The sequence below is a fragment of the Falco cherrug genome, chromosome 5 (assembly GCF_023634085.1).
Source record: "Falco cherrug isolate bFalChe1 chromosome 5, bFalChe1.pri, whole genome shotgun sequence".
Lineage (NCBI taxonomy): Eukaryota > Metazoa > Chordata > Aves > Falconiformes > Falconidae > Falco > Falco cherrug.
Window position 1 is genome coordinate 73,873,074 of NC_073701.1, and position 22,703 is coordinate 73,895,776.

General features: G+C 38.2%; 1 protein-coding gene across 4 annotated transcripts in view; it reads right to left on the reverse strand.

The window, feature by feature from the left end:
- CD36 (CD36 molecule) overlaps nucleotides 1-22,703 on the reverse strand; it is a 39,054-nt gene that overhangs the window by 12,945 nt on the left and 3,406 nt on the right. For 2 of the 4 annotated variants that reach the window (XM_005443450.3, XM_027811435.2), the window contains exons 1-4: nucleotides 16,461-16,619; nucleotides 12,275-12,508; nucleotides 3,841-4,001; nucleotides 1,587-1,731 (exon numbers count right to left, since the gene is read on the reverse strand). In XM_005443450.3, the coding sequence (XP_005443507.2) occupies nucleotides 1,587-1,731; nucleotides 3,841-4,001; nucleotides 12,275-12,394 (426 nt within the window). In that variant the 5' untranslated portion in view covers nucleotides 12,395-12,508; nucleotides 16,461-16,619. Of the gene's footprint in view, nucleotides 1-1,586; nucleotides 1,732-3,840; nucleotides 4,002-12,274; nucleotides 12,509-16,460; nucleotides 16,620-22,703 lie in introns of those variants that run through there. The other 2 variants (XM_027811433.2, XM_027811434.2) reach the window with 1 other exon arrangement.

Consider the following 22,703-nt stretch of genomic DNA (forward strand, 5'->3'; position numbering starts at 1 on the left):
AGGGTAAAGAAAGTGTGAAAAACATCTCTCTGAATGGCTTTCTAAGTGTTTTGATGAAAAGGTTGCGATAGAAAAGGTGGGCTGTACTGGATTAAAGTCAATGCTGTCAAAGGGAATAGGCAGAGCCTCTCTGGGAATTCAGGCTTATACCCATGAGGTTCTGAACAGCAAAACGGGTCTTGGATCCTCTGTTACTATTTCCCCTGAAACAAGCTTCATGATCCAAAGTGTGAAAGCTGAGCAGTGTTAGTACCATGACATGAAGGACTCTGAGATTAGGAAACAAGAATAGCTTTTCAAAAGAGAGATGCTGGCCTAAATTAGGGCACAGGCAGAGTATGTTGGGTCTGAATAAGGTCATTTGCCTTTATTTATTAGGCCTTTTCTCCCTAGAGAAAAGAAAGCTCAGGGGACCTCATCATAATATTCCAATATTTAAAGGGTGGCTACAAAGAGAATGGAGGCTTTTTCTTCATAAGGAGTGGCATGGAGAAGAGAAAGGGCAAGGAGAACAAGGTGTACCAGGAAAGGTTTTGTCTTGGTAGAAAAAAGAATTTTCTTGCAGTGACAACAGTCAATCACTGGAACATCGTAGAGTCCCCCTCACGAGGCACAATTGGACAGGGTGCTAGAAAATTTCATATAGGCTTCCTTTCTCAGAAAATGTTGGATCAGATGACCTTTTGAGGTCCCTTCCAATAGGGGCTTTTCTATGATTCTGTGATTGCTGGTATGATTCGATTTTGTGTTTACACCAAGCATCCCTTCACTCTGTCTGAAGCAGCCACTCTCTCACTGTAATCCTGAACACTCACACTCAGGCACCACAGAGTTAGTACAGGACAACCAGGCAACACAACAAGGGCTGAATATAAATATGAAAACTGTGAACATTGGTCAAGGGCAAGCGTTCTCAGCTGTAATAGCACAAAAACATCTAGACTGAAAAGGCTCTAGCACTACTCTAGGTGGAGGCCCCTTTGGTTTTCTTTGGAGGACTCAGGTCTTGGCTGGAAGGACAGCTCAGGGGATGCCATTGCAGTCGTGCTGAGGGGCACCACGGGGAGCAAGCAGCTGCAGCAGTGAGACCATGCATACACTGAGCATGGGGTTTAATACAACCTCCCCTGCAAAGCAGGACTGAGGAGGTTATGGAAAAAGTATGGCAAATCTGCCTTGTGCTGTTCATGCTGTACCTCACATAGAAAGAGAATCCATCCACAGACTCGATTCATTCCCACGCTAAAATTGAGTAGGAGGATGCTTTTTGATACATCCCATCCAAACTGATGACTTTGCTTCCATTGACAGGAACAAGTCAACTTTCATTTACCATTAAGATTACCCTGGGAATATAAGGAAACCTTAATATATATGCAATATGTCCTCAGAATTATGATATATATATATTTTAAAGGTAGTATTACAGCTGTCCTCAGTGTAACTGACACTCAACGTCATCTGAGTTCATAGAGAGGAAACTTATCCTGTGGTGGTTTCAGTATAACTAATGCTAAATTCTCCCCTATTTCCTCCAGTATCTCAGCATTTGAATGTGAACATTATGATTTTGTTTCTTTACTTACAACAACGGCAAGGTTGAGACAGGTGATGGTATCATTTTCTGTCCCAACAGACATTTCAGGTTCAAAAAGAGCAATGTTAGGCAGCATGTAGGATATTGTGCCGTCAGAGTTTTCCGTGACATTTTCTTTGGGTAAATATCGCACCCTTGAAATACCAAATAAAAACACAGAATGTTTTTAACATTTGATTTTCAGGACAACACACAACCATGCCTGACTGAAGTTCTTTGTAGATAAACGTTGAACATTTACAACCACTGAAAAGATTCTAAACTTTTTGTGTGAATATACATAAAAATTCGGTTTTCTGTACAGTATTTTTCTTTTAGAAATATGTCCTTGGTACCTAATGGATTTTTTTTCTTGATACTAAAATGAAAACAACTATTTCTTTTTTACTTTTATTTCAATAATGGATCATGTATCTTTTTTATATATTGTTTTAAATTAATTATGTTTTGTCACATTTTTTTCTAAGCTGTAATTAGAAGGCGATGACTCAGAATGGTTAACGAACACTCTGTTAAGTTTTGATCTGATAGGCCTGTGTTGCAACAAAACAGATTACAGGTTAAATCCATAATGGGAGTCACTTTGATAACGTTTCATACACGTGGAGATTTATAAGCAATCTTTCAGCTCCACTAAGATTCTCATAAGCCTCTTAAGCATGCCCCATCAGCAGATCACTAACATAGAATCTCTGAGTTGATGCAGTTCTATCTTTAGCGCAACTCTTCAAGTCCCCATCCTCTTGCTGACCACTTTGTTGGGGCACCATCCTGCAGGCATCATATGACTTAGTCTGCGCTGTGGGTCCACAGAAGGGACCTTCAGGGTAATCCATCAGATCTTCCAGCCTGGGTGTAAGGGAACAAAAAGGTTCGGAGCAGACGTAGCCAGTGCAGGTGGGCCTTACCCCCAAAACAGCTGGATCTTGACTTCGCAAGACTGGTTTGTGTGCATGTCATTTCATTAATAGCTTAATGTGTAGAGCACCTACTCGAAAGTTGGGAGATCTTTTTTTTTTTTTTTTTTTTTTCCTAATTATGTTACTTCTGACTGGAAACAAAAGACCTCAAACAAGGTTTCCTAGCAGAATCACGGGGACAACTGCATTTTCCAGACCAGTTGTTATACATCATAATAAATAATTAAACATTTAAAGGGAGATTCAGAGGGAGAGAGAGAGACAGTGTCACAGTGATTCAGGTAGACCCAATATCCCAGGTGAGCATGACCGCAGCAGTGAGAAGAGCTATAGACATCATTTCTTACATAGTCTTATGTAGGCTTCTGGCAAAGATTTGTCCCTGAGAAACCAAGCAACCATCATCACCACCAGAGTAAAACATTTCTGTTTGGTGGAAATTCACTTTCTGCAGTATTTCTTAACCAGTTAGTTTCCTGATTCCATTTCCTATATCTTCTCATGTACTCTATGGACCAAGAGTTTTCTACTTCCAATGAGAAATAAGTAACATTTTTAAGCATCAAAGCACTTCAACTGTAGATGCTGCATGGTAAAACCATCTTGCAAATACAATATACATCTTCAAAGATATCAAGAAAGAAATATCCTATCATTTTAGGAAATCAGTTTCATAACAAGTGTGCCAGAGATAGCTGGATATTGGGCTTATCAGGAAGCACCAACTAGGCCTACGTCAACATCACGTTTAAAATTAAGCAGGTGATTAAAAGCTGGCCTGAATGGGAATGGACTGCTGCATCTAGACCCTCGCTAGTACATTCAGAAAAAGGAATGCTTTTCAAGGGGAAATTTGAAAAGGAAAAGCTATAGATTAAAAATAAGTCATAAAGGAGCAAAGAAAAAAAATACATTATTAAAATAAATCTGAGTGATACATGGGTGATAAAATAATCTCTTGGGTTTAGGGCATCTGGCGTATTTTTCCCGTATGCAAAAAGCTGGCAAAAACTGAACAGCAACAAATGCAACATGCCTGTGTTGTTGTGGCAAACATCTTGCGAATAAGCAATCTCTTTTCACAAAGGCAAACAGCTCCACACCCAATTACCTGTTTTTATATACGTGCTTTCCCAACATGAGACCAAATACAGAAAGTATCTGTGATTGCTGTGTGTAGCTGCAAGTTAGGCATTTTTGTCAAGTCTAACTGAAATACAATGCTGGAGTTTCAGAAATAAATTTTAACTCAGTAGAACTTTCTCTGACTTTCACCATGATCTCTGATATGACATGCCGTGTACTCAGAGGGGCTTTGCTTACCTGTATGTGTAAGGTCCTCTTTGTTCAAGTTTTGGACGTGCTCCTTGCTCTAACACATCTGCAGGATTTTGTACATGGAAAATCCAAAATTGCCTGTAAACTGAACTTCCTGGCACAAGCCAATTTTGAAAAGCAATGGTACCATTTGTAATGACAGCTTCCTAAAAGGACAAAAACCAAAGCTAAAATTAACCACAAAAATTGAGCGACAAGCTGCATTTACTTTCCAGATGGTTGCAGAAGATTCCTAAACAACAGAAAAAAAAGCTATTTTATCATCAGTATGAGGCATACAGTGCACATTTTTGGCCAACATTTGAAAGCATGCTGACATTCCTGCTTAGTGAAAGGAAAAGTGCATCCCCCTAAAATGTGACCACAAAGCTGATGTAATTGCTACTGTAGCAAGCAGCAAAACTTTCCTACTGCTGTGGTCGGGCAATGCATTAGTTCCCAAATACTTGCCAAATCCACTGATTATTTGGAAAAAGAAAATATCTGAATGATACCCAGCAGTTTTAGAATCCATAAACTGTTTTTCACACATTTGCAGATAGCCCAAGGGAAGAAACAAGAATTATCTGGGAGCATTACTCAGGCACTAAAGTAATTTTGCATGCAGAGAATGCAGACAGTGTTCTTGCAGGACTGTTTTTTGTCAGAAAACTCTTGTCACAAAACTGAGACTTTCTAAGAAATATCTCTAGCTTTGATAACATTTTGTTAGGATAGTTCCCCAGGTCTAGGGAATAAGGGCAAAATATGGCAAAAGACAGGACATCAGGAACCACTCCAGAGTAAGCAACAGCTTTATGTCTGTGGCACTCAACTATAGTATCATAAATGCCTATTCAGTCCTTGGGACTGTACAGTGAGAAAGAGAGTTTGAAGGTTTGTTTCCTGTATTTTCAGGGGAATGCCTGTTTTGCCTGGTCTACATCATGCCTCCTTGTACATGATTTTCCCAAAGTCCCGGGATAATGTAGTTTTTTCCCTTAGTGGTAAAAATTCAGAAAAAAATTCTCAACAGAAAAAAAAAATCTAGGCACCCTGGCTATAATATATGAAATGCTTTTTTATTAGCGTGGTGCAATATTAATTGATTAATTTGCACAGCTCACAGAGTCTCAGGAATTAAAAGGCTGGAATCCCCCCAGAGAGCATGAAAAGACATTTTAAATTACAGTTTACTAGATTTTCTTTCTAGCTTAAATTTCTGCCCTCTAGAGTTTGCTTAGCAAGCACCATAAAAAAAAAAAAAAAAAAAAAACAAACCAAAAAAACAAATTACCGATTAAGAACACTGCAATTAGAAATTAATACCATATCTTGAAGAACTCATAACATAGTCAGAGTTTTGTCTATGGAAAGCCTGTTTGTATGGTGGGGTTGCAAATGCCTTGCTTGTGGTGTGAAGCACAGGGCTTGCTGGTTGAATAGCTGCTATAATTTATGTGCGTTTGTGTGAGCGGGGAAGGAAAGTTGCTGTAGCAAATGTGTTATCATCTTGAGGGCTTGCACTCAGACCTGACAGTTAAAATTCTCTTCAGCCTTGTTTTGCAAACCTCAGGAGGCCAAAGCCTATCAACAGCTGTGATCTCGCATGGGGCAGACCATGTCCCTGGCAAAGAGAAAAGCTTACATGATTTTGAAATCACCTTTTCAGTTTCCACAGAGGATTGCTCAAAGGATCTGGGAGAAGCAGGCTGATATTAAGAAAGGTGCAACTTCTACGCAGTCTGCCTGTGATCTGTATGCAGCAGGGTCCTGGGATGGGGACAGATGCCAGGATTTGACCTCCTACCTCTGTGTAACTGGTAGAGAAGTGGTTAAGCTGGCAGCTATATGCCCAAGAGGACAAACTAATCTCTCTAGAATTCAACAACAAATAGGCACAGAGATGAACAGAGAAGTTTCAACCTTGTGACAACAGATTTTAAAGTAGTGTTAGTTACTTCTTAAAAGAAGTTTTCACATCTGTCCATTCCTCCCTCCCCTTATAACCCTTTGCTAAGGGTTATGATAGCACAGAACGATATGCTGACTCTGCCACTGCAGTTTGCTCAGAGTACCTGAGCCATAGGATCTCTCCTCCCATCTTGGAGAGGCACAGAAATAGTCCCCAGCCTGCCTCCAGCTTTAGACATTTTGGGCACTTTGAAAACTGGTTATTCTGCAATGACCACATCTCTGTGATTGACCTGGAAGAATATAAGGAACATGCTTCCTCACAGCTTTCTCCTTATAAACGACCTTGTTTTTTTCCAAAGAGTGGATCTTTGCCGCTAAACCTCTCTCCGGTATTGCAGGAAAAGCTGAGACTTATGCAGGACTTTTTAGCACAACCAGGACAACTTTCCATGCAGACTGAGACTGCAGGCTATGAGACACAAGCCTTTTCATGTACTTTCTGTACTGCTCCTTGCTGCACTTCATTATACTATGTACTCTTTTATCAATCTAGAACAAATTCACTGTCCAGCTAAAGAGGTGGGCGTGGCTGTCCTTTATTTTTCATGCAAGAATAACTACTATATGCATATTGTACCCTTAGGAAATGCCAAAAGAGAAAAATTACTTTGGGCATTGGTACAAAGAGGACCATGGAAACTGAATACATGGGACAGCCAGGTCACAATGAGTTACTATGTGGATTTTCAGCCCACCATTTTCTCTGTGCTGATGCCACCGTGGACACTCTTAGGGGATGCTTCAAGGGGACAGCTGATACAACCTGACAGTGCTGCAGCCAAAGGGGCAAGCTGGCACCTGCAGCCCCTTGGTCACTGATACACACGCTTCCCCCTTCCCATGTGCCAGCTCTCATTCCTCAGGGAGCTGTTCCTGCCTGCCAGACTGGAGGAAGATTATTTGTTCTTCCTTGGTTTGGGGTTTTTTTGGTTTGTTTTGGGGGGGTGTTCTTTTTACTGCCCCCTTCCCCCCCCGCCCCCCAGCTGGGTTACCTTTCTACCAGTGAGCGAGCGAGCCACTTGGCTCAGTGGTCTGTATAGGGGGAAGGATCAGATAACAGAGTTAAAATAAGTGAAGCAGCAGGGCAAAAGAGGGAGGGGGAGGAAGGGAGCAAGACCATTATATCTGGTGGCATTCAGCCACTATTGTTAATAACATTTCTCCCACAAAGGAAGTGTGTATGATTCCCTGTCACATACTTCAAGAATGCCAATGGTGGCTTAAAGCTGAAGAAAATCTAGAGCTCTGTCCTTATTCATGTCTTCATATAATGAAACTAATATCCACACACCAGCAAGCCCTTGGATTTTAGCTGACTGATCACTGGTGAGGCCAGCCCTAAATATTACCCCTCTCTATGGCTGGTCACTTTTATATCCCCCTGGTAACACTGCCATGCTTTGTGATATTACGAAAGGTAGGGCAATTTGGGAAACTACTAATTTGCAATTGATACTATGAAACTCCCTAGTCAACATACATGAGCTCTAGTATCTTATGCAATAATTAATTACTGTTAGGAAAAGTAGCTATACAGTATATAATTGCTACACAGTCAAGTTCATCTCGTGACCTAAATGTGCAAGACTGAGAGTGAAAACAATGGGGACTTTATCCTCTTTTGTTTCTGACACAATTTTTCCCCCACTTGTGGTGCATCAACTGGCAATACATAAACTCAAGAAATGCTGAGCAGTCAGCAATGGAAGCTTCTGTACTTTGGTGTTTTACACTGAATTCAGCCATCATGATTACTGATGAAGAAATACAAAATGTAAGATGCAGTTGCTTTCTTGACAAAGGATCTGGCCAGATAGACAAAAGATGCCATTTTCTGGGAGTTTACATCTATGTGTTTTACGTGTTGGTCTGCATACATAAAACTGGAGGAAACAAACAATACAATTCTGTAAAACTGAGTAAGTTAAGTTCCAGGAAAGCAAATAATCTTCTTCCATTTTGCAGCTGAAAGTACAAATAGCCATTTATTACTTCTTGAGTGATGATTATTAGCTTATTATCAGGTTTTTTTGGCAGGCTCTGTTGGATCAAAACTTCCAGTCCTTTTTCAGTCCCTGATCATAAAAAATTATGGAAGCTATTTAAGTTTATCATTGATAATGCTGGAATATGTGTGATTGGATCACTCATGTTCTGCTGAGAGCCAGCAGTTACTTTAGCTTCATTAGTTTAGAAGAAGTGCCATATGAATGTCACAAACAATTTTAAATTAGAATTGTTTTGTATGCCTCCAGTAGCTGAGGAGACACAAACTGGACAATCATAGATAACAGGTATGTAGAGAGACAGAAGGCTAAACATAATAATACCTAAAATTCATAGCTTTATTTCTAAAAATAGGAGAGGCTAACTTTGAGAACTCTATAGAAAGAGTGCAGCACTAAGGTATTGTGACATATCATACACCATTCTGCATTATCAATTTATCCGGAATTCAACATATTAAGTAACATTATGTGACTCCTGTTAAGCTCCTACCTAAGGTAGAAAGCAAACTCTCCTAAAGAAGTGGTGATAAAGATTTTTATGGCAAATTAATCAGTTACCAAGGGCTTTGAGGGCTAGATATAGCTGAGGAAAAAGGCTGATTAGCTGGGAAAAAAAACCAACCAAAATTTTTTATCATAACTGAAATGATGGGATTTTTTCCTAAATAAATAATATTGTTTTAAAAGAGGGAAAGGCAAAAGGTGGTAATTGAGCAATGTCAAAATATCTCCTTTCAACAATATTGGCTGCAAGCTTTCTGATTTGTTGTTTTGAATTCACCTTTCCTGTTGATTTTTTTAGTACTAGATTTTTTTAATGTTAGATATGGCAATGTCTAATAACAATGATGATAGACATGATAACGTGCAATGAAATGTGTGGAGTCAGTTAAAAAGGTAGATTTTGATAGCCTCAAACAAAATGTTTTTTGTAAAGAACTCTGAAACTTTCATGCTTCAATCCTAACTGTACCAAGGGCAGTTTTCTAAACCCTTAAGACCTTCATGGAAAGGCATTTATTCCCTGTGGATAGATTCATTGTTTGGGAAAACTAGGATTTTTGCCCTTCGGTACTGAAACCACAGGCAACTTTTAAGGGGGAAGTCTCCTTTCCCTGAATAGTATCAGAGCTAAAATAGCTTAGCACTACTCTTGTTCAGTGGATCCCTGCCAAGATGCTGGTGCTGGTGGTGTCGTTTTGACTGTGCTCTTCCAGTGACAGTTTCTTTTAAAAGGCCTCTAAAAGGATTCAGAAAATACATATAATGCTGTAATTCTTTAAAACCCTGCCACCCTGCTGGAGGCAGGAGTGGAAACAATTTATCCAAAAAAGATCTGGTGAGGCAGTCTGAGGTTAGAAAACATAGCGATGTGTTTTGTGTTGAAGCACAGATGTCTGTTAATAAACAAGAAGATGCGAAGAGGTGACATCTTGATGTTCCATGTTACGTGGACTTTGAGTTATCCACCCATGGACTGTTCATGGATGGAGAACAGCACCTGCCTGCTAGGAAATAATAGCCAATACCCTGACAGTCTCTATCAAATTTCTAAGGGCACCTGAGATTGTCTGTACACATGCAGATGATTTCTCTTTGCTGCAACAAGAGTATGCAGCCTTTCAGCAAAATGTTTACTCAGGCTAATCTCTCAATGACTGCAATAAAGGAGAAATGGGGCTGATAGGGTTTGGTCAGCTGCCAAGATGTGTGCTTAAGGGAAGCATGCTCAGGCTTCAGCTGCTATCAAAATGGTAAGAACTATTGATGGCATTGATTTTTTAATTAAAGTTTATTTATTTATTTATTTATTGGGAGATTCTAAAAGTTCAGCTGGACTTGCTTCAGAACAAACTGATGATAGTGCGGTTTGACCAGACCTTGATAACAAGTTAATTTAAGATATTTTGAGTTGTTATAGTGTGAAGTGTCCTAAAGCTATTCGTTCAGGAGAAAAATAAATCATCCATTTCTCTAACCCAGCAATAACAGTTTACAGCAACATTCCTTTCCCCTAGAAATATGTTTGGTTTTACTGTGTTTCTGTCAACTTGTGCAAAGAACTGGGATTTACTCCAAGATAAAATATGCAGAGGAACACCTAGGGGTCTTTTTTCAAGGACCACGCAGAATTTAAGACATGATTTTACTTATACTGGTAGTATCTGAAACAGTTTTTCCCTTTCATCAAAATATGACATTTTGAAATTTGTTTTCACACAGCGGGTGAGGGACTTAAGTTCTGGCTTTGCCTTATATGAATCCAAATGGAAATATAAATTCCTACAGGCCGTATCTGAGAAAACATCTTGCTCATTAGTTTTTTCCTGTCCTAGAGTCTCTATGCTTAAGAAATTCCAAATAAAATTGTCATTGAAACTGATCTGTTTTTACCAAACATTTCCTTGAAAAATGACATTTCCAAAAGTTGAAAGATTTCAGAAAAAATGTACTTTTAGTATGGTCTCCTCAGCAGACCTGTTTGCTTTCCAGCCAGCTCTATATTTATCTTAAATATAACTGCAGTGTTTAACAAATATTTGTTTTTCTTAATAGCCATCGACACAAGTAAATCACAATTAGTTAGATTCAAATCACTTTTGAGCATCTGCTGAAATGATCACATATTTCAGATGTTGTACCTTGGCATATCTTTTCTGAAAAGAAATTGGTTTAAGAGTCTCATGGTCTCACCGGATAGTCAGAATGCTAAACAGAAAAAAATCTAGTATGATTTGTACTTAAGAAAGGAAGTATCCATTTACTTAAATATATAAGACCTCTACAAATTTAATCTTTTATGTTTTATATGAATACTGGTATGGAAATATTCCTTTTTATATACATCAGTCAAGCTGCCCTGAAATAGCTACAAGCATCTGAAACATGATCACAATCCAGAAAATTATAAAGAGGTTGAGGAAAAAATTACTCTGTCTAATATTTTACCACTAAGAACTCATCCAGGTATAATTTCATATGTAGACATTTGCAAACCATGCTGTATAACTGGTTCATTATAAGTAAACATGAACACATAACATTGCTAATATGTGTAATTTGCTTTGAAAATATTTAATGGCATAAGTCAACACTCTGGAATAACTCGAAGTAAATATTTAATATAAGGAGATACACATTTATAAAATCACGTGCTTTTTAGAAAACCTGCCTTTTCTTCAATATGTCAAACAATTAAAATTATTTGCAAATATAGAGTATGACTTTTTTTGTAAAATGTTGCAAGGTGAGTGTGACATTATCTAGTGAAGAATTATTTCTTTATTCTCCATAAATCTGAAAATTTCATGAAAAATACAAGAATTGGAAAATTCCTCTACAGTTAGGTTTTCACTGAGTTTGCTAACGAAATTAAAATGGTATGTAGAAACCATTTTTTTCAGTTTTTTAAAAAAGTGATGCTAGAATCTAGGCAAGGCTACATTTTCTGAAATTTCAGGCATCCACCTCCTCAACTAACTTCAATAGCCATTGAGTTAAGGGCAGGCTTCCAGAACAGTCTTTGAATACATGTCTCCAAGATCTCCACAGTCTTCAGTGCCACAGCAGATTATTTGGAGGACTAATCATCAGCCAAAGACCTTAAGGTTTCTGGATTTTTAACTGTAGGAGAGCCCGCCTTGGCTGCAGTGACCCCAAGGAGACTCCATGTCTCCATGGTGGACACCCCAGGGCTTCCATGGTCTTTCACTCTAAATTACTCTGTGATTTAGATCCTCAGCTATACACTGTTTTCCCTGAATATTTAACAAATTAACTTTTCATTTCTCTTTAAAGACACAATTAGATTTTAAAGACAAAAAAATCTAAAAAAAAAAAAAAAAAGAAAAAAATTGTGACTGCTAAGTCCACTACACTTCAGTTACTCTTCTCACTCCTTCAATAAGGAGGTGTATATGATCAGATCCTGCAGCCTTGTGAGGCATATTGACTTGGATTGTATATTCACAGAATGTGAGCTGAGTGCATCTAAGTGTAGATTTAGATTCTGCATCAGAAGTTTGTCTAGTTTATTTGCAGTACATACATATAAGTGCATGGAGTGGGCACCAAAATAAGAAAAGAATGCAGAAAAATAAATAAGTGGGCCATCATGGGTAAAAAATAAATAAAATAGAAACAATCATAATTAAAATAAAAATACAAAATGATTACTTCTAAATGACATTACTGAAAACACAACTTGAAAACAAAATTTTTGCTTGTCATGTGGAGCATGAAAGAAAGGAAGCAAGTAAACATGGAAGTAATATGTTTAAAAAATATTGCTGCAGCATCTATTCCCAGGAAATTTTCCATTGCATATGTTACAAAACCTAGGTTTAATAAAGAAAACAAAAAGGGAAAAAGCAGAAACAGAGCACAAGACTTACAAATAATGAATATTCAATAACCACAAACCATATTGACTTTAAGAAGTTTTTAAAAAGTACCTTTTCTATTGCTTTGCCTATAAGATTATCTCCAACTGGTATCAGAACTCCTCCAAGGATAGCCAGCACAGCACCGATGATGGCCCCAGTGAGAAGTCCACAGTTTATGTTACAGCCCATTCCTCTCCTTTGTCAGGGTGCAGGCAGACAGGGTAAAAATATACTTGCTGCAAGGCCTGATGCTTTTTTCTCCCTTCTTGGTCCCAACAGACTCACTGATCTTCCTGAGAGAAGCTGTTAATATAAGGAGAGAGTGAACGAAAAAATCACATTCCAAAGCTCAAAGTGCAAAGTGCATGAGGTGAAGCAGGTAGGAAGACGACATGCCAAAACTAGCCAGCCAGTGGCAGCCAGTGCCAAAATGCAAAGAAAGAAAGAAAAAAAAAAAACAAACAGTTGTGTGTACTTTTGGCAAGCTAGTTGTTTGTGACATATCATTATCTTTTTTTTTTTTCTCTGTTGCATTAGAGCAAACTGACATAATTATTGTTCAGCTGACACTTCCTGAGGCACGCACCTTCTCCAAAATCTCTGTGCCAAAGGAGAACACTCTAGCCCTCTGCATTTTTTACAGTCTGCAATGCCCATGGCTCCCACTTCAGGCAAACCCAAGAGTTTCAGTGTGAGCTACCCAGGCTGTTTCTGTATTACACGAGTAAGGAAATCCTCAAGGTCCATCAGCACCTTGGTGTGGAATGGCAGCCCATAATAGAAGGCACCTACAAGAAGCCTGCCTTTCCAGATCTTTGTCAGTACACAATCTGCTCCTGAAAGGATAAAACTTTGTTTCACAACCTGAAGTCAAAGGTATGACTGGATTTTCTTTTTAGAGTTGCATTCTTACCATCACCTAGTTTCATCAATTCCAGTTGCCTTACAGAAACGCAGACCTCTTGAAATGATTCTAGATTTTGATTTTTGAAAGATGTAATACCTGATACTTCAAGATCAGAAAAAAAATAATATGTCTGCAGTTGCTCATTGGAAAACAGTTGCTGATAATATGTGCTAGTATGTCAAGGTCTGGCACCTAGTGAGACTGTTGTAAAGAAAATCAGAATGATACCAGTGCTGAGATATGGTAAAATATAAGCTCCCAGTGATAATTTTTCTATTTGCTACTGTTTGTGAATAACTAAGACAAAGAGCTGTCTAATTTGCAATTTGTTCTTGCTCAGGAATTACTCACATCCACTGAATTTGCATGTTTATTTGCTTTAGACCCTCAACTAACAGAAGATCTACTGTTTTGTGTTTTGGATGCCATTGTCCATATTCTTTTTGTTCTGACCAATTTCTGTTCGTTAACATGTTGTGATCATTTTAAGGCAGGTATTAGTTACAGAGTCAATCATGCATTCAAGGCCAAACACAGAGAGCAAAGGAAAAGAGCAGGATGGAGTGAAAGAATAACTCAACTTGAATTCCCAGTTTGCTCATGAGGATTAAAGGGTCAAAAAAATCTTCATGGGTTTCTAAATAGTATATCAGATGTAGGAATAGATGTTTTCATAAACGCAGTTATGAGGTCCTTTTATTCAAAAAAAGAACACATACAGCCTGCACTGATATATGAGGTACCACGGTCAGCAGCCTAATGATGTGTCCTCCCACATCCTCCCAAACTCACAATCATATTGTGTCCGTACCTGAGTCTAGACTGATCCTTTTACCTGCATTGGAAACTCTCATTTTGCCTGCCTTTGCACTAGCAGCAGTTTATGGTTCCCTTGTCATTGACAATGACTATTTCTGTACATTTGCACTCATTTGGCACAAATTTAATAATTTCCCCTTGGATACTTGTGAGCAGAACAACCAAAAGGCTACTTATGATCTCAGAAAAATATCCTTCCTATAAAAGTCATCCCATCCACCCACCTGCCACCAGGTCATTCTTTGTGGCTCCCACATCAGAACTTCACCCTTTGATTGCTTTACCTGCACACACAAGGCACCCAGGAAGAAACCAGATTTGGCTAAAGTTTTTGTCTTTATTTCACAAGGGACTGAGAAGTCCATTTACAGCTGTAGACCTGGTTTTTGTGCTGGAGGAAGTACAACTTATTTGAACTGCAGGTTTACTTAGTCGCTTTCCTCTCTACCAGCTCTGTTACTCTGTGCCTTTGCACAGAGCAGAAATAGAAACTCACCAAAGGGGTAACATTAAGAAAAAAATCCATTTCCCCAAACTTTTCCTGCAACTTTTTGCACTTTTCACAAAGATAACTGATAGACTACTTGACTGAATTATAAAAACACAAGGTTATTAAAGGCTCTTTGACAGAGTGGATGGATGCATAATGTGGCTAAGATCAAATTTCAAAGCTAACTTGAGTTACAAATTCATTTGACCTGAAGAACTTTCACATTAACGTCACTAGGGCAAACTCTCATATCTTTGTAGATAAGTTCAGATCAGGATCTTTAGTCTGGCAGAAATAGCACTGCAATACTGTGATATGGCTGTGCAACTCATTGGATAAGTGGTGTGAGGATTTTAAAACCTTATTGCTGTTACACAGTGTAGCAAATCTAAGAAGCAGAAATTCTCAGTGAAATCAAATTGTGAAATGTATTTCAAGTTGATTTTTCCCTCCAACCCTATCTATTCCGGTAGATATTTTTACAGTGTGTAAAGACATATTTTAAATTTTAAAGTGGAAATTATCTCTTCCATGAGTGTTTAAAAAAGGCTTTTATTGTCAGACATTTTTTTCTTGGTTTACATTCTGAAGCTTTTCAAATTCAACAGAAATACACCTTACACCAAAATACATTTCCATCCAAGTTTCTACAAGCTGTTCCAAGGGATTTCTTTTTCTGTTAGGCAGACTAAGTATTTCTCATGAGCACTAGCAATAAACAACTGGAAAGCAACTGGCTGCTAATAAATTGTGTCCATACTGAGCTTTTGCAAACTGTAAAGTACTCACCCTTCTCCTACCAAACACAATGCAATTGCAGTCTAGACATATCTCAATTTATGCAATTCAAATTATCCATTACACAACTGCAATGAAGAGCACTCACAACATGACACTAAATTTCACATAAAGGTCACCAAGCTGTTCTCATCTATCAGAACTGAAGGTAAAATATGAAGACTAAAGTAGAAATTTCCAGTAAGAACGCAGTTGTGTCCGGGAATTCACATTCAGGAAAAAAAATATTTACCTTATGCAGAATACAAAGTACCATAACAAAATTAGATATTGTCTATGAAACTGTACTATCTTTTAAACTTAGATTTGACTACAGAATTGGTAAAAATATTCACCTCATTCTAGAGTGCTGAGTATGTATTTTTTAATATTGTTTCAAATGTCCTTAATAGAATGCTGATGATGGAAATGGTCCATTTGGACTCTGAAAAGGCAATTTATAAGCAACTGAATAGGAGAAAAGATGCAAAATATTATTAAACTTTTTCTTCCTAACTTAACTTAAACTTCTGTGCATGCCAGTTTAAATCAAACCCTTAAAAATCAAAGATTATCTGTATTTTCTTAAAGATTTCTCCAGTTCTAATAGTAATATTTAAACATTCCTTGACATGGCACTACTTCAGTTCTGACAGAATTGTTTAGTGCCCCGAGTAAGAGCAGCTGCATGGGAAAGCAGCAGTGTGTATAGTGAAAATTAAAATGGTTTTTCAAAATTCTATTAAGAGTTTCCACCCAAAAGCATGGTGTTTCTTTAAACATAATTCCAGTTTCTCCAAGGTCAGATGGTGAGATTAAAAATACTGAAACCATTAAAAGATACTTCTGCAGGGAAGAGGCTATTTCTGCTTTTTTTTTTTTTTTTTTATCTTTGTCATACTTTGAAATTGTAATTTTGAGGGGTTTATCTGCAATATTAAATGCTACAAATATCACATTGAAAAGAAGCATTTCTTATAAATTCACATGACTCCAGAACTGTAGTTTCAAGAATAGTAGATATCAAAAGACAGAATGCAATTGGGAAAGCCTGCAATACTGAACATAAAATACCATTGCTAACACAGTAATAAAGCATGTCACTAATACATGTAAAGTTTCGCTGTGTTTTGCAAACAGCTTTGCTAAATCCTACCACTTTATATCACAAATAAAGAGTTTCAAGAGCTTTCCACCAACTGATTTTAAAAGTATTTCTGAGAAAAACCCTCTGATTTTAAACATTGTATCGTATGACTCACCTTGAATAAGGGCAACTGAATTTGCAGCTGAAGGGACAAGTACTTAACACATGACTTGCATCAAGTTACGAGAAGACAAGCAGCTAAATCTCCCCACCAAGCTCACAGCCTCTAAACTCCAAGGGAGTGTTTTATATATTCCAAGAGACGTCAGTTCCCTCTTTATCTTTTTGCCAGAAGAAAAAGTTAAGTTGTATTGGTGCTGGGGGGCGGTTATTTTTACAGTCTGACTAAAAGCCACTACCTACATCTCGTGGTAATATACTTAGCAGCTGCAATCTTTTTCAAATTTTGATCCAAGTGAGTCAAAGGTCAAGGACAAAAAAGGGTAACTTACTTATTTGGTTCCTGGTCACTTCTCTAATATCCATTTGCTTTAAAACTGCTCGTATTAGCAAGTTATGACTAACCAGTTCCTGACACCTTCTTTAAGACACACTATTTTCAAATATTCTTTGCTATATAGCATGCTCTGCTGTATAAATAAAGCCTTACTAGATGCAGGCTAAATGCCTTTGCAGCTTAATCATTGTGATAGTATATTTTCAAGTAATAAAGATCAGGAAACATCAGAATATTTTTAAAGGGTATTTTTTTCACAGACTGGATTACAACATTTCCTCACAAAGCACTAAGCTTCTTCCTCTTTTAATGAATGTTCAATGAACATCATCCCAGAAGCTTCTTTTTCTTAATATATCTAAAAATCAGATATTTTTATGCTGACATCTGTGTAGACCAAAGAGTTATCCCAGCACAGTGTCTATCAATAATTAACAATAATCAGTTTGGCAAGCTTTTGCACAAATATTGTTTAAATATCTCCTCATTCCAGGTGAATTAAATGAATTCATTGTTTTAAAAGATTATTCTGGCAACAGCAAGAGGGAGTGATTTATTACATTATAACAGAGAAAACATTCCTAAAAATAGATTCATAGGTCCAGACTTTCAGGATATAGCACTGAATAGTTTGTGATCCACATGTTTAGAACTTGCTACGTGTTTTGACTGACTGTTTACTGTTCTGTTTTTGATATTGCCCTATTTGAAAATTAAGCTTTTGTGGAAGAAGTTTCTTTCTTCTAATCTACTTCTGCTAAGTAAATCTAAGATAGATGAACATTAATGAGTCTATGATTTTATCTCCTAGTAGTGAAAGCAAGACTGAAAGTGAGCCTGGCCCTTTGAAAGCAAGCTGTATGACAGTCTTTGTGCAAGACTTGCTGCCAGGGGAAGCGAGTGACCCTGACTAACTCCAGTTTCACATTCTTGAAAAGTGGAGTAAATTTGCTTTTCTCTATTCTCTGATTAATGACTGGGGTTTAACTGCTGAAGGAAACAGTCCTCCACACTACGGTTCCTATGCACTACTTTTACAAATATTCTTGTTAATTATTTCTATTGGACATTCCTTGTACAACACTCTCCTGAGGATGCTTTTGTTTGGGATGCCTCAGCTTTCCTCCCAGAATGCCTGCCCTCTTCACTGCTGATTTCTCTCTTCTAAGAGGAAATCATTCCAGTTAGTCACACCTGCCCGTGGACATGTTCCCTACTATGCTCATTTTCCCTGTTTGCAGTGTGTGGGATTCAGTGTGCACCATTTCAAATAATGGAGGAAAATGTCTACTGCTGTCTTTTTGTTGGAATCCTAAAGGTGTTAATGCAAATGTAATGAAGCTCAGTTTTCGATTTATACATACTGAACTGTATCGGCTAATTTTGTGACTTATGATATGTCATTGTTGCCATATATAAGCAAAATCTCTTCTGCAGGCAGTGCTTGGCAATGGAATGAGGACTGCCAGGTTCAACTGCAGAAACCAGCTAAAAGGATTTGAAGCTAAGGGAGAAGTTGTGCACTTTTTGGATATCACTAATTTCTGTTTCTTAAAAACAAAACACAATAAACCAAACCATAAGTACCTAATGATCCTTCTGTGTTCTCTGGCTTTATATCAGAGTCCAGAGGTTGTAGGGGAGAAAATACAGAGACACACAGCAACAGAATGATGACAGAAAAAGCAAAAAAAATATGTTCTTCATTGGAGTCCCCAGCAGTGCAGCAACAGACAAAAGTAACCCACAAGGAGACATTGTCAAGAAAGAGAAGTAGGGTAAATGAACTCTCACATGCCTCATGAAGACACAGAAAACTTCAGGGAAAAACTTCAGAAAAAGACAAATGTAGTTGTTAACTCCAAATGGAGTGCTCCCACATTTCCTGGAATAAACATACTACTGACAAGAAAATGTTGTAGAGATGAGCGGGATTCCTGGCTTTTCTAGACATGTCATAGCAGGGCCTTTTGGAAATCACTGTGTTTGGCATGCTTTATAAACACTGAGGGAACAAATAAATAAAATTATCATCTTTCTGTATGCCATGAGATTCCTAAACACACAGTGCCTCCCCCTTTTTTTTTTTTTTACATTAAGATCCCTTCCATCAGGGGGTGATATACATTTATGGTACATGTAATTTGAATTTTAAGGTTGCCAGTATAAATGTTCCCACATTCCTGTGGGAATTCTCTGATGTACAGTACAGCACGGTGTAAGGTTCAAGCTGTTGTTTGGAAAGAAACAACAAAGAAGAAGTGTGCTGAAGAAGGAAAACAGCCATTGAAGCCATCCATAGAGAGGAGCAGGACTGGGCATAGGCTGGGTAGTTTGTCCTTTCTGAGGCCCTCCATCCCTACTGTGCACATGTGATAGCAACACCTCACTCACATCCTCCATCTCAAAGGGAACAAATCCCAAAGATAAAAAACTATTGGCTAAAGGGGAGCTGTTGTAACACCCCCGTGTTGTGTCTGAACTGATAAAAAAGGCTTGCCTATCAAAGTTATCCATACAAAAAGGCTATGTGACTGTAAGGGTGTAAAATCTCAGCTCAGAGAGTGCTCTACGGAGCTCCTTCTCAGCTGGCCTGAGATCCCTTATAACCGTCACACGACGCTTTCCCTCTGAGCAGGCCATACATCTATTTACTTTTCCCGCTTGTAGCTTACTGTAATGTGTTGATCAACTCTGTAGTCTATTCCTTTACCTTTCTGTGTGTTGTTTATTGCAATCCTGTCAAGGGTGACCAACATATGATCACTACCTCCTTCATATCAACAGGGATAGTAGTTTGCTTGTGGGTATTGATATATGGTGTTTATTAAAGTAATCATATTAATTACAGGGTGAGTCCTAGTGTGTGTTTGCACCGCCCAGGTCTATGATCAGCAAAGCAGATTCCCCGCTCTGGACAGCAGGTGGGAAGTCTGTCAGGTCACAACACACAGCATGATTTTATATTTCCTAGTTTCCACAGTCAGGGCACTCACAGAGTTTTTCTTCATGGGCCTATTAGGAAGCTTGTAAAAACTAATCTTAACATTAATCCCTTGTCAGACATGGAGATGTTAGTAGATGTTAGCTGAGGTTAGAAAACTCCAGGAAACTCATGTCCCTACTTTTGCACCCTCTGAGTTTTTCAAAGGACACTAACTTTACAAAAAAAAAACAACCACCACCAAAACCAACTTTCTAGTTGTTAGGTAAAGTGCCAAGCCCTGGGGCAGAAGGTTACATCAATGTTCTTAGCATTCAGCACATGATTTTCTATCATCTTCTAGGTACTCTTCCTATTTTGAAATAAAGGTGTGAGGAATTATGTTTATCTGCTTTCTGTGGTAAGTAAAAACATGAATTTATTGTTTACCTAACTTATTCTATTAACATCATCTTATGCGGCTTCTGCGCTCCCTAACCAAAATCCTGTTGCCACCACTCAGTGGACTTCTGGCTTCTCCAGAGTTATTGTCCCACAAGAACAGTTATTTCTTCCTCAGTAGTGAAAGATTTAAATCATTCAAAAAACCACAAATAATACGAACATGTGATTCCTGTCCCCAGATAAGCTTTTTCTGATTCAACACACTCATATTCACTCATGTGCACTTAGTTCTACTGAGGAAAATGATGAAGATGAATCATCTACAGAAGAAAGTGTGCAATATGCCACCAGCTGGGTGAGACTTCTGCCCCTCGCTGTGTATTGGAGGTACTAGGAGGTGTTCCTTTACAGGGAGTGAAAATTTGTATTCAGGAAAGGTAGTTTGATTTCCTATGGAAGCTAAAACCTTCTGTGCATCATGTCATCACATAATACATAAGAAGCAGCACATGAGCTATCCACCCAGACCAGCCTCAACAATTTATTTCACTTCTATTGCGTAAGAGTCTCCCCTAGAGTGAATATGGCCTATCTTCAAGTACTGCCTATAAAGAACTTGAATATATAACTCATAAATTATAAAAATAATAATATAAAACTATTTTTCCCCTAAATTGTATGTTCACTTTGTCTCAGCTATTCTCACTGTGACTGCTATTTTGCACCACCTTGTTTTCCAAAAGCCACAGAACAGAACAGAATTAAATGGCAGAAGTAGTCACCTCACTTTAGAAGAAGGAAATATCAAGATTTTTCAGTTGTTTCCATTCTGCTTTTAATATTTCAGCTCTAAGGATCTAAAAGAAAAGGAAGAGATAGTTTCATAGAAAAAATTATTTTATTGTTTAAAGTTAATTACAAATATTTGTGGCAAATAAACTTATCCAAGTAAAAGTAGGAATCTGGCTTAAGGAAGATGAACTGGTTTCCTCTCCTCTCTATGGAGAGGTGTGAACACACCCCATTTACCTTAAATATTTGTCTTAGGCAAGGATGTATCATATCCTTTGGAGGCACTGATGTCTTTGCTTTAACTACAGAGGCTCTAAACGACTCACTTAAATGAGAGTTCTAACTTTTAGAAGGTTAATGTTAGAGGAGCTCCACTCAAAATCCCGAAAAAAGTTTTTCAGCTCCCCCCCTTGTCAATGCACCAGACCAACAATACCAGGACAGCTAGAAAAGGTTCTGGTAAGTGCAAACAAGTTCTTGAAGCAAGAAGAAAATGTGATGAGAAAATTTCAAAATATTTACAACCTGACATTAATGGAAAGTTTGGCCAAAGATTGCAGATGAGGTGTAGCATTTTTTTGGCCCACCTCAGATCACAGATTTTTACTGCAGAAATTCTGGCCTTCAAGGCTTTCCAGTGTATGCCCTGAGGCATACTCCAACCACTCATACCATGCAGTCTTCAGCTCCCTGAGAAAAGAACCTCCCAAACATTCATTAATACCTGATTTCTCATCACAAGAGCTTGGAAGACTCATTACAAATTGCTGCATAGCTCCTTCATTACCCACTAAAGACTCCCAGCTGTAGTTTTCCCAGCTGTGTGAAGTGTTAGGACCTAAGGTGCTGTCCCTTGTGATTTTCATTATGTTCTGACGATATGGAAAACATCCTAAAATACCATTGGCTCCAGCCAACTTGGCAGCAGTACAGTGGAAACAGCGTGATATATTTGGCTCCTGCCAGTGATGAGCTTCTCTGTCAAACTGTAACTAGGTTCTTTAAGGGAAAAATGGGTGATGGAGACCCAGCAGCTACTTCAGTTCACTTTTTCCCCAGAAATATAGACTGAGCAATTCCACACTGACTGTGGCATGCATAAAGTTCTGCCTTTCTCAGTCCTCAAAATCACTTTTAAAAATTATTTTCAAGTGATTTTAGCAGAGGAATCAGGTGAAGAAAGCACAAGATGGGCAGGGATAGAATGGACTTTGATTCTTCCACTTCTGTAGGTTCATGTGAGAGTCACTCAGAATGTAGATAGGAAGGAACTTCATAGAGCTGAACCCAATACAGAAACTGCAATGTAATAATGTAGGCTTCTGGGTGAGTCTGAAGCAGCAAAGAGGTATAATAATATTTATTATGTAATTATATAATATAATAATTACCTCTTTAGGTAGACTGGGTCAGTCTGTTAACGCTACAGATGTTTCTCGCTGAAACCAAAGCAGGGCACAGAGAAGGGGCTCCAATGGTAGGGGAGAAAACTTTTGAAAGCAGTCATCTTTTGAAAATCAAGAGAAATTTAATAAGTCTTGTCCCTACTTGAATATATTCCACTTCTTGCAAAAGTCTTCTTGCCTCAGAAATCACAGAATAATGGAGTAATTCAAAACTCTTTCACTGGTGCAATACCTGGTTGGGAAATCGTCACCATAATGAATCACCCCAGACAATGGCAGTGGCACTGATGAATGACTGGGCAGTCCTTATGTCAGCTTTTGCCTACCAGCTACACCATAATTTGGTCTGTGCAATAATTAAGAATAACACACGTA